The sequence below is a fragment of the Mustelus asterias genome, chromosome 1 (genome assembly GCF_964213995.1).
Source record: "Mustelus asterias chromosome 1, sMusAst1.hap1.1, whole genome shotgun sequence".
NCBI classification, from domain to species: Eukaryota; Metazoa; Chordata; class Chondrichthyes; order Carcharhiniformes; family Triakidae; genus Mustelus; species Mustelus asterias.
In genome coordinates, this window is record NC_135801.1 from 186,806,939 (window position 1) to 186,822,690 (window position 15,752).

General features: G+C 44.3%; 1 protein-coding gene across 2 annotated transcripts in view; it reads right to left on the reverse strand.

The window, feature by feature from the left end:
- The window catches only part of LOC144500777 (snake venom metalloproteinase BjussuMP-2-like), a 71,703-nt gene extending 56,494 nt beyond the window's left edge, over positions 1 to 15,209 (reverse strand). For both annotated transcript variants that reach the window (XM_078224221.1, XM_078224229.1), the window contains exons 1-2: positions 15,033 to 15,209; positions 7,075 to 7,190 (exon numbers count right to left, since the gene is read on the reverse strand). In XM_078224221.1, the coding sequence (XP_078080347.1) occupies positions 7,075 to 7,190; positions 15,033 to 15,087 (171 nt within the window). In that variant the 5' untranslated portion in view covers positions 15,088 to 15,209. The remainder of the gene's footprint in view (positions 1 to 7,074; positions 7,191 to 15,032) is intronic.
- Positions 15,210 to 15,752: the final 543 nt, after the last annotated feature.

Below are 15,752 nucleotides of genomic sequence, written 5' to 3' on the forward strand. Positions count from 1 at the left end.
GAGAACAGTCTTGCCTGGTGATTGTCGAGCGGTGTTCATTCATTCTTTTTTTATTGAGTCATGGGGCATGGGTGTTTCTGGCTGGCCAGCATTTATTGCCCATCCCTAGCTGCCCTTGAACTGAGTGGCTTGCTAGGGCAGTTGAGAGTCAACCACATTGCTGTGGCACTGGAGTCACATGTCAGCCAGACCAGGTAAAGACGGCAGATTTACAGGTTTTTCAGGTTTTTCCTGAATTTCATATTGGATTTATCAGTGATTGCTGTACTGATGCGCTTTCACACTTCATTAGAAACACAAAAGGTATTTATTAATAAGAACTGTCGAGCAGTACAGCAGCCACACAGCTGCCCCGAGCCCTACATACCTCCTGCCTAAGAGAGGGCTCCACCCCTGGGGTGATTACCCACTCTGCGTCCCAATTGGTCACCCAAACCAGGTGACTCTTACTCGGCTGTGTTGCCCTTAAAGGGACAATCATCACAAATCACCACGACTACCTTACATTGTTGACTCCTTAGATTTGGTCTCATGCACAAGTGGAGATTTGTGGTGAATGTCCCTTTAAGGGTGACACTCCTCTGTCTTTGTCTCTGTCTCCCACTATCAAATTAAAAATTGGAAATACGGCTTCACTCATTTACCAAATTCAAGGGGTTAATGACTCAGCAATCGGGAAATCAGGTTTATCGCATAAGCCCCTGAGGCAATTCAAACACAGATATTTCTCGTTATGTTCTTACGTCACAAGATCCAGTCACCTGAGGTGGTGGAGGTGCTGGTGCCAACTTGCTGGCAGGCAACTGTGATATTTATAAGCCTCAGATGCATCACACAACAACACAATCCAAAACATGTGATAAAAGCAAAATACCGCAGATGCTGAAATCTGAAACCTTTAGAAATCTGAAATCTTTATCGCGAAGGGGATGGAGTATAAAAGCAGGGAGGTCTTGCTGCAATTGTACAAGGTATTGGTGAGGCCGCAACTAGAGTACGGTGTGCAATTTTGGTCCCCTTATTTGCGGAAGGATATATTGGCCTTGCAGGGAGTACAGAGAAGGTTCATCAGGTTGATACCGGAGATTAGGGGGTTAGCTTAAGAGGAGAGATTGAGTAGGTTGGGCCTGTACTCGTTGGAGTTTAGAAGGCTGAAGGGAGATCTTATAGAGACATATAAGATAATGAAGGGGCTAGACAGGGTAGAGGCAGAGAGATTCTTTCCACTTAGAAAGGAAACAAGAACTAGAGGACACAGCCTCAAAATAAGGGGGAGTTAGTTTAGAACAGAGTTGAGGAGGAACTTCTTCTCTCAGAGGGTTGTGAATCTCTGGAATTCTCTGCCCATTGAAGCAGTGGAGGCTACCTCGTTAAATATGTTTAAGTCGCAGGTCGATAGATTTCTGATCAATAAGGGAATTAAGGATTATGGGGAGCGGGCAGGTAAGTGGAACGAAACCACGATCAGATCAGCCATGATCTTATTGAATGGCGGGGCAGGCTCGAGGGGCTAGATGGCCTACTCCTGCTCCTATTTCTTATGAAACAAAAACAGATTTGGGAAAACTTCGGCAGGTCTGTCATCACCTGTGGAGAGAGAATAGAGCCAACATTTGGAGTCTGGATGACTCTTCTTCAGAGCTAAAGAAAACTGGAAAACTGGAAACATAGATTTATGTTATGGAGAGGAGGCGGTGGGTGGGGGGGGGGCGTGGCAGGGGGGGAATGGGTGGAGCTGGATGGACTAATAAGGGCTTGAGAGAGGGCAGCGATAGGTGGAGGCGAGGGAGAAATTGACAAAAATGTTGTGGACAAAAAGAATCATAGAATCCCTGCAGTGCAGAAGGAGGCCATTCAGCCCATCGAGTCTGCACCGACCACAATCCCACCCAGGCCCTATTCCCGTCAACCCTCATATTTACCCCGCTAATCCCCCTGACACTAGGGTTAATTTAGCATGGCCAATCAACGTAACTGTAACATCTTTGGATTGTAGGAGGAAACCGGAGCACCCGGAGGAAACCCACGCAGACACGGGGAGAATGTGCAAACTCCACACAGACAGTGACCCAAGCTGGGAACTGAACCCATGTCCCTGGTGCTGTGAGGCAGCAGTGCCAACCACTGTGCCGCCATGCCACCCAAATGTGAAGGGTGGTGATCATGGCTAAGAAGGGTGCTGGTAACGGCAGATTGGGAGATCAGAATGTGTTAATGGCAGCACAAAGGTAAACACTGTGTCAAAGGTCAAGCTGGGACAGGTAACAGATGGCCCCAGTGGGATAGAGTGGGAGGGAAGGGAGACGGTAGAAGAGGAAAAATCGATGGGAAGCGGGATAAAATAGGGGCTGGGAAAATGAATCAGTGGAAAAAATGAAAATAATTTGATAGCAATAAATATGATTTTTTTTTAGTTATTAGGGTCACAAGTAGGCTTACATTAACACTGCAATGAATTTATAGAGTCATAGATGTTTACAGCATGGAAACAGGCCCTTTGGCCCAACTTGTCCATGCCGCCCTTTTTTTTTAACCACTAAGCTAGTCCCAATTGCACGTGTTTGTCCCATATCCCTCTATACCCATCCTACCCATGTAACTGTCTAAGTGCTTTTTAAAAGACAAAATTGAACCCGCCTCTACTACTACCTCTGGCAGCTTGTTCCAGACACTCACCACCCTCTGTGTGAAACAATTGCCCCTCTGGACCCTTTTGTATCTCTCCTCTCTCACCTTAAACCTACACCCTCTAGTTTTAGACTCCCCTACCTTTGGAGAAAGATGTTGACACTCTAGCTGATCTATGCCCCTCATTATTTTGTAGACCTCTGTAAGTTAGTGTGAATATTCCCGAGTCACCAGACTCCGGCACCTGTTCGGGTCCACTGAGGGAGAATTTAGCACGGCCAATACACCTAACTGGCATGTTTTTTGGACTGTGTGAGGAAACCAGAGCACCCGGAGGAAACCCATGCAGACAAGAGGAGAACATTGGGGTCCGGGTCCATAGGACTCTAAAATCGGCCCGCAGGTGGAGGAGGTGGTTAAGATGGCGTATGGTGTGCTGGCCTTTATCAGTCAAGGGATTGAGTTCAGGAGTCCGGGGATAATGATGCAGCTATATAAGACCCTCGTCAGACCCCACTTGGAGTACTGTGCTCAGTTCTGGTCGCCTCATTACAGGAAGGATGTGGAAAAGATTGAAAGGGTGCAGAGGAGATTTACAAGGATGTTGCCTGGATTGAGTGGCATGCCTTATGAGGATAGGCTGAGGGAGCTCGGTCTTTTCTCCTTGGAGAGACGTAGGATGAGAGGAGACCTAATAGCGGTATATAAGATGTTGAGAGGCATAGATCGGGTGGACTCTCAGAGGCTTTTTCCCAGGGTGGAAATGGCTGCTACGAGAGGACACAGGTTTAAGGTGCTGGGGGGTAGGTACAGGGGAAATGTTAGGGGGAAGTTTTTCACACAGAGGGTGGTGGGCGAGTGGAATCGGCTGCCGTCAGTGGTGGTGGAGGCAAACTCAAAAGGGTCTTTGAAGAGACTCCTGGATGAGTACATGGGACTTAATAGGATGGAGGGTTATAGGTAGGCCTAAAAGGTAGGGATATGTTCGGCACAACTTGTGGGGCCGAAGGGCCTGTTTTGTGCTGTAGTTTTTCTATGTTTCTAACATGCAGACTCCACAAAGATAGTGATTCAAGCTGGGAATCGAACCCGGGTCCCTGGTGGCTGTAAGGCAGCACTGCTAACCACTGTGCCACCGTGCCAGCACGGTGGATGGTGGACGAGCGGGTTCACAGTCCAAAATATGTGATTTGCATTTAAGAAGAGAATCTCTGCCAATAGCTTGGGGCCTTGTTTCTGTTGATCTCATTACCAGTCAGTTTACTGGGGGTGCCACTAGAGGGAGATGGAGAGAAGCTTTATCTGCAGTGAGTTGTTCTGGCCTGGAATACTCTGCATGGACACTTTCGGAATGGGAATGGGCAAAAACATGAAAAGGAATTTTAAAAATGTAGGGTCGTGGGGTGGGAGAGTGGGACTGAGCTGTGTCAGCCACGGTTCCCCTCCAAGTCACAAGGCTTTGCGTTCAGGTCCTGTTCCAGGATTTGGACATGGAAATTGGGGACTAACTTCCCTTTGCAGTACTGAGGGAGTACCGCACTGTCAGAGGCGCTGACCTTTGGACAAAATAGCAAACCGGGGGCTGATGTGTCTGCTTGCATGAATCTAAGACCCCATGGCAAAGTGTTGAAGAGGAGCAGGTGAGTTCTCCCCGGTGTCCTGGCTTCAATCACTGCTACAAAAACACATGATGGCACTGTTAGTTGTAGGGCTTTCTGTGCACCAATGAGCTGCCGTGGTTATGAAGTTACAACAGTTCCTCATTGGCTGAAAAGCACTTTGAGACAGCTGGCGGTCAGGGAACTTGCAAGCCTTTTAATTGGAAAGTTCTTTCAAAGGGCTGGCACAGCCATTACGGGCCGAATGGTCTCCTCCCGCGCTGTATGAATATGCTGCAGTACAGTAATTCATTTTTAATGATTATTAACTAAAGTAGTATCGCTTGAAGAAAGTACAAGGGCCTGCGCGGCGGATATTCTCTTAGGAAATCTGAATTACGCCATTTATTGTTTTAGCACTTTGATTTATTTATTCTTTCACAGGATGTGGATGTCGCTGACAAGGCCAGGTTTCGTTGCCAATCCCTAGTTGCCCTTGAACTAAGTAGGTCACAGTGGCACAGTGGTTAGCACTGCTGCCTCGCAGAGCCAGGGACCCGGGTTCGATTCCAGCCTCGGGTCACTGTCTGTGTGGAGTCTGCACGTTCTTCCCGTGTCTGCGTGGGTTTCCTCCGGGTTCTCCGGTTGCCTCCCACACTCCAAAGACGTGCGGGTTAAGTTGATTGGCCATGCTAAATGAACCCTTAGTGTCAGGCGGGTAGCAGGGTAAGTATGTAGGGTTACGGGGATAGAGCCTGGGTGAGATTGTTGTCAGTGCTCGAGGAGCTGAATGGCCTTCTTCTGCACTGAAAGGATTCTATGATTCTGTGTTTCTAGCCCATTTCAGAGGGACAGTTAAGAGTCAACCACATTGCTGTGGTCCTGGAGCCAGACCAGGTCCAGATGACAGATGGCACATTTCCTTTCCTAAAGGGCAACAATCATATTATGGTCACCATTACTGCGACCAGTTTTCCATTGCTGATTTTATTAATTGAATTCAAATTTCACCAGCGATGGGATTTGAATCCACATGCCAAGGGTTTGAGCCCAGGCCTCGGGATTACTAACCCGGTGGCATTACCACTACATTATCATCTCCCATAGAACCATAGAAAATTACAGCTCAGAAACAGGCCTTTTGGCCCTTCTTGTCTGTGCCGAACCATTTTATGCCTCGTCCCACTGACCTGCACTTGGACCATATCCCTCCACCCCCTCTCATCCATGAACCCGTCCAAGTTTTTCTTAAATGTTAAAAGTGACCCCGCATTTACCACTTTATCTGGTCCCCTATTGTTTGAGCGGTTGGTTAACCTCTGAGATAATTTAGCTGGGGGCAAACCATTTAGAGGAAAATCTTAGGGGCTCCCTGTGAGGTGACCATTTCAAGATTGACTAGTGCAGGAAAATTGAAATGTTACACCACATTATGGGGAGGCGGTGGCCTGGTGGTATTGTCACCGGACTAGTAATCCAGAGAGACAGGGCCAGGTCTGGGGACCCGGGTTCGAATCCCACCATGACAGATGGTGAAATTTGAATTCAATAAATAATCTGGAACTAAGAATCTACTGATGACCTTGAAACCATTGTCGATTGTCAGGAAAACCCATCTGGTTCACTAATGTCCTTTAGGGAAGAAAATCTACCATCCTTACCTGATCTGGCCTACATGTGACTCCAGACCCACAACAATGTGGTTGACTCTCAAATGCCCTCTGAAATGTAGGGCAGTTAGGGATGGACAATAAATGCAGGCCCAGTCAACAGCAACCATATCCGTAAAGGGGCCCTTTCAAAAGCTGGACCAAACACTGAGGCAGGGCAGTAGGGATGACATTTCATAGTTTGGTTAGGTGGTTCATATCTAACTCAGTAAGAAGTCTCACAGCATCAGGTTAAAGTCCACAAGTTTATTTGGAATCACGAGCTTTTGGAGCGCTGCTCCTTTCTCAGGTTAGTGGAGGTAGGTTTATAAACATGTCATATACAGGCAAAGACACATATATGCCGTATTTGTGAACCTACCTCCACTCACCTGATGAAGGAGTAGCGCTCTGAAAGCTCGTGATTCCAGATAAACCTGTTGGACTTTAACCCTGGTGTTGTGAGACTTCTTACTCTGCCCACCCCAGTCCAATGCCGGCATCCCCAGTTCATATCTAACTCAACTCCCGAACGAACAGCAGAGTGGGTATACATTTCACCATTGGTTTGAGAACTTGGCTTACTGCCACCTTCTTAAGGGCAACTAGGGATTGGCAGTAAATGCTGGCCTTGCCTCTGATGCCCAGATCAACTGAATGAATCTTCGAACAAATGCTGATCACCAATAAAGCCATCAACAAAAATACTAGAAAGCATCCTTTCTGGATGTGTCACAGCTTGGTACGGCTCCTGCTCAGTCCAAGACTGCAAAAAACTGCAAAAGGTTGTGAATATAGCCCAATCCATCAAGCAAACCAACCTCCCATCCATTGACTCTGTCTACACTTCCCGCTGCCTCGGCAAAGCAGGCAGCTTAATCAAGGACCCCACGCACCCCGGACATTCTTCCACATTCTTCCGTCGGGAAAAAGATACAAAAGTCTGAGATCATGTACCAACCGACTCAAGAACAGCTTCTTCCCTGCTGCTGTCAGATTTTTGAATGGATCTACCTCGCATTAAGTTGATCTTCCTTCTCTATGAACGGTATGTTTTGTTTGTATAGCGCGCAAGAAACAATACTTTTCACTGTATGTTAATACATGTGACAAATCAAATCAAATCAGAACATGCAAATAGTTTTTAAGCCGTTCGCAGCTTCCTTCTTGCTTTGCAAGCCACTCAGACTCAGCCTCACCTCTGTGATTTTCTTTGATAATATATGCATGGGCTCAGTCAGTTTTCTTGCTCTGGCTGGTTCATACACTCGGGAGTGAATGGAGCGCCTCTTCTGACTCTGCGAGTAGCAACTCCCTGAAAAGAAGAAGTCAAGGTTATCAAAGCTGGAAGAAGGCAGCAAGTGAACCAAGACACTGGGTGAACACACTCCACAAAGGCATAAAGTGCTGCGCGAAACAGAGCAGACACTCACAGATTTGACCCCCCCTGTCAGCAGAACTGGAGCAGGAGCTGATTTGCAGAATCACAGGCCTCGATTTTCGCTCCCAGTGATGGGCTGTTCAGAGGACAGTTAAGAGTCAACCACAATAGTCATAGAGTCATAGAGGTTTACAGCATGGAAACAGGCCCTTCGGCCCAACTTGTACATGCCACCCCTTCTTTTTTAACCACTAAGCTAGTCACAATTGCCCACATTTGATCCATATCCCTCTGTACCCATCTCACCCATGTGATTGCCTAAGGACTTTTTAAAAGACATTGCTGTGGTTCTGGAGTCACATGTAAACAAAGAAACAAAGAACAAGACAGCACAGGATCAGGCTCTTCGGCCCTCCAAGCCCGTGCCACTCCCTGGTCCAAACTAGACCGTTCTTTTGTATCCCTCCATTCCCACTCCGTTCATGTGGCTATCTAGATAAGTCTTAAACGTTCCCAGTGTGTCCGCCTCCACCACCTTGCCTGGCAGCGCATTCCAGGCCCCCACCACCCTCTGTGTAAAATATGTCCTTCTGATATCTGTGTTAAACCTCCCCCCCTTCACCTTGAACCTATGACTCCTCGTGAACGTCACCACCGACCTGGGGAAAAGCTTCCCACCGTTCACCCTATCTATGCCTTTCATAATTTTATACACCTCTATTAAGTCTCCCCTCATCCTCCGTCTTTCCAGGGAGAACAACCCCAGTTTACCCAATCTCTCCTCATAACTAAGCCCCTCCATACCAGGCAACATCCTGGTAAACCTCCTCTGTACTCTCTCCAAAGCCTCCACGTCCTTCTGGTAGTGTGGTGACCAGAATTGGACGCAGTATTCCAAATGCGGCCGAACCAACGTTCTATACATCTGCAACATCAGACCCCAACTTTTATACTCTATGCCCCGTCCTATAAAGGCAAGTATGTAAGACCATAAGACATAGGAGCGGAAGTAAGGCCATTCGGCCCATCGAGTCCACTCCACCATTCAATCATGGTTGATTTCAACTCCATTTACCCGCTCTTTCCCCATAGCCCTTAATTCCTCGAGAAATCAAGAATTTATCAATTTCTGTCTTGAAGACGCTCAACGTCTCGGCCTCCACAGCCCTCTGTGGCAATGAATTCCACAGACCTACCACTCTCTGGCTGAAGAAATTTCTCCTCATCTCTGTTCTAAAGTGACTCCCTTTTATTCTAAGGCTGTGCCCCCGCGTCCTAGTCTCCCCTGCTAATGTAGGCCAGACCAGGTAAGGACGGCAGATTTCCTTCCCTAAAGGACATTAATGAACCAGATGGGTTTTTCCAACAATCGACAATGGTTTCATGGTCATCAGTAGATTCTTAATTCCAGATTTTTACTGAATTCAAATTTCACCATCTGCCACAGTGGGATTCGAACGCGGGTCCCCAGAGCATTACGCTGGGTCTCTGGATTACTAGTCCAGCGACAATACCACGACGCCACTTTCTTCCTCATAAGATTTACTGAGTAAATGCTTTGGCCTCGTGAGACTCAGAGGCCACAGTTTTAAATATAATTTAAGGAAAACTTCTTAGCCAAAAACAGATTTTAAAAACTATTGAAGTAAGGAAGCTGCATTGAAGGGAGTTTAATGTTCGGGAGTTTTTGTTTTATTTTGCAAATCTCAATTTTAAAGTTGGTCATTGACCACAACAACGCAAATAATTTTCTCAGCATCTGCAAAAAAAATTAAATGATTGATTTCCAAACAAGTTAACATTTAAATCTAATTGGAATTTAACAACAGAGAGTTAACCACATTGCTGTGGCTCTGGAGTCACATGTAGGCCAGACCAGGTAAGGACGGCAGATTTCCTTCCCTAAAGGACATTAGTGACCCAGATGGGTTTTTACAACAATGGTTTTATGGTCATCAGTAGATTCTTAATTGCAGATATTTTTTATTGAATTCATATTTCACCACTTGCTGTGGTGGGATTCAAACCCGGGTCCCCAGAACATTACCGTGTGGGTCTCTGGGTTACTAGTCCTGTAACAATGTCACTATGCCATAGCCTCCCCTGCAAAGTTCACCGTGAGTGAGCTGGTTTAATGTAATAATTTTAAATGTGCAACTTAAAATAAGTGGGCGGCACAGTGGTTAGCGCTGCTGCCTTACAGCGCCAGGGACTCGGGTTTGATTCCCGGCTTGGGTCACTGTCTGTGTGGAATTTGCACGTTCTCCCCGTGTCTGCTTGGGTTTCCTCCGGGTGCTCCGGTTTCCTCCCACAGTCCAAAGATGTGCGGGTTCGATGCATTGACCCGAACAGGCGCTGAAGTGTGGTGACTAGGGGAATTTCACAGTAACTTCATTGCAGTGTTAATGTAAGCATTACCTGTGACTAATGAATAAACTGTAACTTTAACTAACTTTAATTTGCAAAAGAATGGGAGTGCAAATGTGATGTTTTAGCGCACACTGAATGTTGGAACACAAAAAGCGTGGTGAGATCAGATTCCACTGGAACACGCAAATAGTCATGCACGTGAAGAGGACTATTTTCCAAAGTTATGATGTGGAGATGCCGGCATTGGACTGGGGTAAACACAGTAAGAAGTCTCACAACACCAGGTTAAAGTCCAACAGGTTTATTTGGAATCACGTGCTTTCAGAGTGTTGCTCCCTCATCAGTGAGGAACGAGCAGCTTGTGATTCCAAATAAACCTGCTGGACTTTAACCTGGTGTTGTGAGACTTCTTACTGTTACAAAGTTATGGGGAAACAATTGTTCAGTGAGACTAAATTGGACATCAATTCAAAAGCCAGGAAAGACAGGACAAGACAAATGGCCTCTTCTGCTGGAAGGTTCTATGATTCTTACATTTTGATTCTATTTTGAAGATAAATATTTCTCTCTGAAGAATTTATTGATAATTAAGAATAAAGCCATTATATTACACCGCAGAGGTGTAGAATGATAGGTCAGTATTTTAACTGATTTAACCAACATTTTCTTTAATGTTGGACACAGTAAACATTCTATTCATGCCGAAAGAAAGGGACAAGCTAATAGCGCATGGCGATGAGAAAAAGCAGTTTAAAGTTTATTTCTTAGTGTCACAAGTAGGCTTACATTAACACTGCAGTGAAGTTACTGTGTAAATCCTCCAGTCGCCACCCTCCGGCGCCTGTTCGGGTACACTGAGGGAGAATTTAGCATGGCCAATCCATGTAACCAGCACGTCTTTCAGACTGTGGGAGGAAACCGGAGCACCCGGAGGAAACCCACGCAGACACAGGGAGAACGTGCAGACTCCGCACAGCCACCCAAGCTGGCAATTAAACCTGGTTCCTTGGTGTTGTGAGGCAGCAGTACTAATGACTGTGCCACCGCGAATAAGAGGCGCGAATAAGAGGCGTGAATAAGAGGCAATGGGAAATGACAATGGAATAAAGGTTTATGAGTGCTATTTACTAGCAATGGCACTCATACAATTTCTACTCAATCCATCCGTTTACCTGAGGAAACATTGTTGTTACCTCTCTTCTAAAAGGAAATGGAGTGAAACTTCAGAAGATAGATTATTTCTTACATCCTTATTCCCTGACCTGCTGCTTTTGTGGCATTGCGTTGCTTTGTTGCTGACTATCACTCTTTATTTTTCCTTTTAACTTTTAACTTAACAGATCACCAACAACCTGTCCTGGTCTCCCCATGCCGACACTATAGTTAAGAAAGTCCACCAACGTCTCTATTTTCTCAGAAGACTAAGGAAATTTGGCATGTCAGCTACGACTCTCACCAACTTCTACAGATGCACCATAGAAAGCATTCTTTCTGGTTATATCACAGTTTGGTGTGGCTCCTGTTCTGCCCAAGACTGCAATAAACTGCAAAGGGTCATGAACAAAGCCCAATCCATCACGCAAACCAGCCTCCCATCCATTGACACTGTCTACACTTCCCACTGCTTCGGCAAAGCAGCCAACATAATTAAGGACCCCACGTACCCCGGACATTCTCTCTTCCATCTCCTTCCATCAGGAATAAGATACAAAAGTCTGAGGTCACGTACCAACCGATTCAAGAACAGCTTCTTCCCTGCTGCTGTCAGACTTTTGAATGGACCTACCTTGCACTAAGTTAATCTTTCTCTACACCCTAGCTATGACTGTAGCGCTACATTCTGCACTCTTTTCTTTCCTTCTCAATGAACGGTATGCTTTGTCTGTATAGCGGGCAAGAAATAATACTTTTCACTGTATATTAATACATGTGACAATAATAATAAATCAAATAAAAAATCAGTCTCCTCTCGTTTAAGGATGTTAAGTAGCACATTCATTGCCTGGAACCCTTTCTGGAAAGAGATAAGAATTGTAGTGACTGTTCCATTAGTTGCAAGTTTCTGCAAAGGCTGAACATTTCCCTGAAATATAACACTCTGCCACCTGCAAGTTTGTGCTTTGACTCAAACTCTCCTTCGGGATGTTTTATTGAATTACCTTTTCATGTTCATTTTGTTCCTATTCATAATACAACTGGATTGTAAGTGGGATGGTGTATTATCCATAGCAAGCATGAAGTTTCTGTGTTCAGCCAAAATAAAATAAATGTGTTATAATCTTCTCTAAACAAGCAGATAAGGAATATCATGCAAGGGTATTAATTATTTTTCACCCAGATCAATTTGATGCTGAATATACGAATGGATGCAGGGTATCTATGAGATCCTTGTGTAACTTTAAACTCTCATAACTTTGGGTGCGCGGGTGATAGAAAGAAACTGTAAACAGTATCCAAAGGTATAATTCATTACGTTTTAACACTGTATAATTCAGATTTCTAGACTTCATTATTGCCATCATAAGGTAGTTTCCAATTTTCCAACTAGGTGAAAACATTGTCATGAAATCTAAGTGAGGTTGTGAATTCTATTTGAGATCCAGGCCGCAGAAAGTTGACCTGCGCTGTGTTAGGACTTCATGAATTATACTTTCATTTGCCATTTACAATTTACTTCTTTCTCATGTACATTTAATGTTATTAAAGCTCAAAATTGCTCAAGAATTTTAACCTGAACAGTGTATGTATGTATATTATGTTTGTGCGTGTGTATATATGTGTGTGAGTGTGTGTATGTGCAAGAGTAGGAAATGCAAGAACAAGGGAGCCAGAACAATACGGCTAGCGTTGCTGCAATAATAAAAATATCAAATGTTAGAAATCAGTTTCTTTAACAACGTACCTTCTGTCAAAGAGCATTGTGCCTATATATTGTACACAATAATGCCACATACATATAAACACAGAGTTCTCTCTATTACAGCACAACAGATGAATCGATACGATGCTTTGAATATTGAAAGTGGGAAGGCATGTTACCAAAAACAAATGTAAAGTTTCTCTGTGCTTAAGAAACGTTAAGTAAGTGGGTCTCCTCTAAACTCGCAGATAAGGGATATCATGCAAGGGTATTAATTATTTTTCACCCAGATCAATTTGATGCCAATAACTGAAACACCTCTCAGGGCTGAATGTATAAATGGACGCGTTTTTGGATACATGGTATCGATGGGGTCCTTGTGCAACTCTAAACTTCGGTAACTTTGGGTGTGCAAATGATAGAATGAAGCGGTAAACAGTGTCCAAAAGTATAATTCATAACGTTTTAACACAATATAGTTCAAATTTCTAGACTTCAATATTATCACCATCGAAAAGCAGTTTCCAATTTTCCAACTAGGTGAAAACATTGCCATGAAGTCCGAGTGAGGTTGTGAATTGGATTTGAGATCCAGGCCGCAGAAAGTTGACCTGCGTTGTGTTAGGACTTCATGAATTATATTTTCACATGCCGTTTACTACTTTCTCATGTACATTTAATGTTATTAAAGCTCGAAGTTGCACAAGAACTTTAACCTGAACAGTGTATTAATACATATTATATTTGTGCATGTGTGAGTGTGTGTATGTGTGAGTGTGTACGTGTGTGAGTGTGTGTATGTGTGGGTGTGTATGTGTGTCTGCATGTGCATGTGTGTGAGTGTATGTGTGTGAGTGTGCATATGTGTGTGAGTCTGTCTATGTGCGTGTGGACACTCAATTGTAGGAAATGCAAGAACAAGGTAGCCAGAACAATACAGCTGGCGTTGCTGTAGTAATAAAAATATCAAATGTTAAAAACCAGCTTCTTTAACAATGCATGTTCTGTCAAAGAGCACTGTGCCTATATATTGTACACAATAATATCCACATACACGTAAACACAGAGTTCTCTCTATTACAGCACAACAGATGAATCGATACGATGCTTTGAATATTGTAAGTGGGAAGGTGTCTTATCCACAGCGCGTGGGAAGGTTCTGTGTTCAGCAAAAGTAAAATTAAAGGGTTAAAATCTTCTCTAAATTAGCAGATAAGAAATGTCATGCAAGGGTATTAATTATTTTTCACCCAGATCAATTTGATGCCAATAACTGAAACACTTCTCAGGGCCGAATATATAAATAGGCACGTTTTTGGATACAGGGTATCGATGAGGTCCCTGTTCAACTTTAAACTCGAATAACTTTGGGTGTGCGGGTGATATAATGAAACTGTAAATAGTGCCCAAAAGTATAATTCATAATGTTTCAACATTCAGAATTCAAATTTCCAGTCTCCAACATTAACAGCATCATAAGATTCCAACTCGGTGAAAACATTCTCATGAAATCTGAGTGAGTTTGTGAATTCTATTTGAGATCCAGGCTGCAGAAAGTTGACCTGTGCTGTGTTAGAACTTCATAAATTATACTTTCAAATGCTGGTTACATTTTATTTCTTTCACAGGTAAATTTAAGGTTATTAAAGTTTTGTGTATGTGTGAGTGTATGTCTGAGTGTGTGTTTGAATCATAGAATCCTACAGTACAGATTCAGCCCAGCGAGTCTGCACCGACCACAATCCTACCCAGGTCCTATCCCCATAACCCCACATATTTACCCTCGCTAGTCTCCCTGACACTAAGGGGCAATTTAGCATGGCCAATCCAACTAATCCGCACATCTTTGGACTGTGGGAGGAAACCGGAGCACCCGGAGGAAACCCACACAGACACAGGGAAAATGCGCAAACTCCACACAGACAGTGACCCGAGGCCGGAATTGAACCTGGGTCCTTGGCGCTATGAGGCAGCAGTGCTAACCACTGTGCCACCGTGTGTGGGTGCGTTTGCATGGGTGTTTGTGTCATACGGCAGTGTTGTTGCAGTAACAACATCAAACATTAGAAATCAGATTCTGCAACAATGTACATTTATCAAACTAGCTCCACTGTGCATAAATATCGGATATAAAAATACCTGCATCTATGTACACACGCAGTGATCTCAATTATAGAGTATAACTAACAAATCTGTACATTGCTTTGAATACAGAATTACACTTTCTAACACGTAACACTGCACTTTAAGCATTTTTCCCTCACGATTTTTCCATCTTGCATTCTAAAATTGCTTCTTAATAACATCCATATTTCGCATATTTAGAAGTTAATCAACAGCAAGAGCTACCCAGAAACAAATGTTCCTTTTCTCACTTGAATACAACCAGTTATTGTACCCTCTGGGACATAGACAATATACAAGATATAAGCATAAGGCGAGTGAGTCTTCACTGGTGTTGTACAGTAAATTCTCGCTGAATCCTCTGACTATTGATGGCACATGAGTTTTACTTTGTACTGCTCATTATATTAGTTGTACTGTACCTCTGGGGGCTACACCAAGCAATAGGGTGAGGATGAAGAGCTGTAGAGATTCCATTGCTGTTCCAAATTCCGAGGCTCTCTCGTTCTTGGACAGTTTTGACAGTTCGGGATGAATTTGTCCTTTATCAGTCACACTTCAAATAGGACCAGCCATTCTGTTTATATTCACGTTAGTGCGAATCTCCACAGTTAGGCAATAGATTCCATGGAATCCAAACCCCTCCCACTGTGAAATCTGATCTGTCTCTAATTCTCTCATTCACCGATTCTTAGAATCGCTTCATTCTTCTGCGCACATTCTCTTATCACAGGATTTCAAAGGTCATTCTTCGAATCTTGATTACCCATTCAGAAAAATATAAAAAGCCCACAACTACACCCCTCCCCCCCACTCTCCACAACCGCCTCCTCCACCGCCCCCCCAATTAGCCCCGGGCAAAAAAGAACCCCCCCCCCCGCCAATCCCCCCCCCCCCCCCCAACCCCACAATTAGCCCCGGGCAAAAAAGAAATGTGTTAAATCCTTATCCCGGGCTAGATTTATATTGCCCACAGTGGAAAATTCAAATTACCTCTTAGACCGAGCCTGTCAGAGCTGACGAAGGGTCATCCAGACTCAAAACGTTGGCTTTATTCTCTCTCTCCATGAATGCTGTCAGACCTGCTGAGATTTTCCAGCATTTTCTGTTTCTGATTTAGATTCCAGCATCTGCAGTATTTT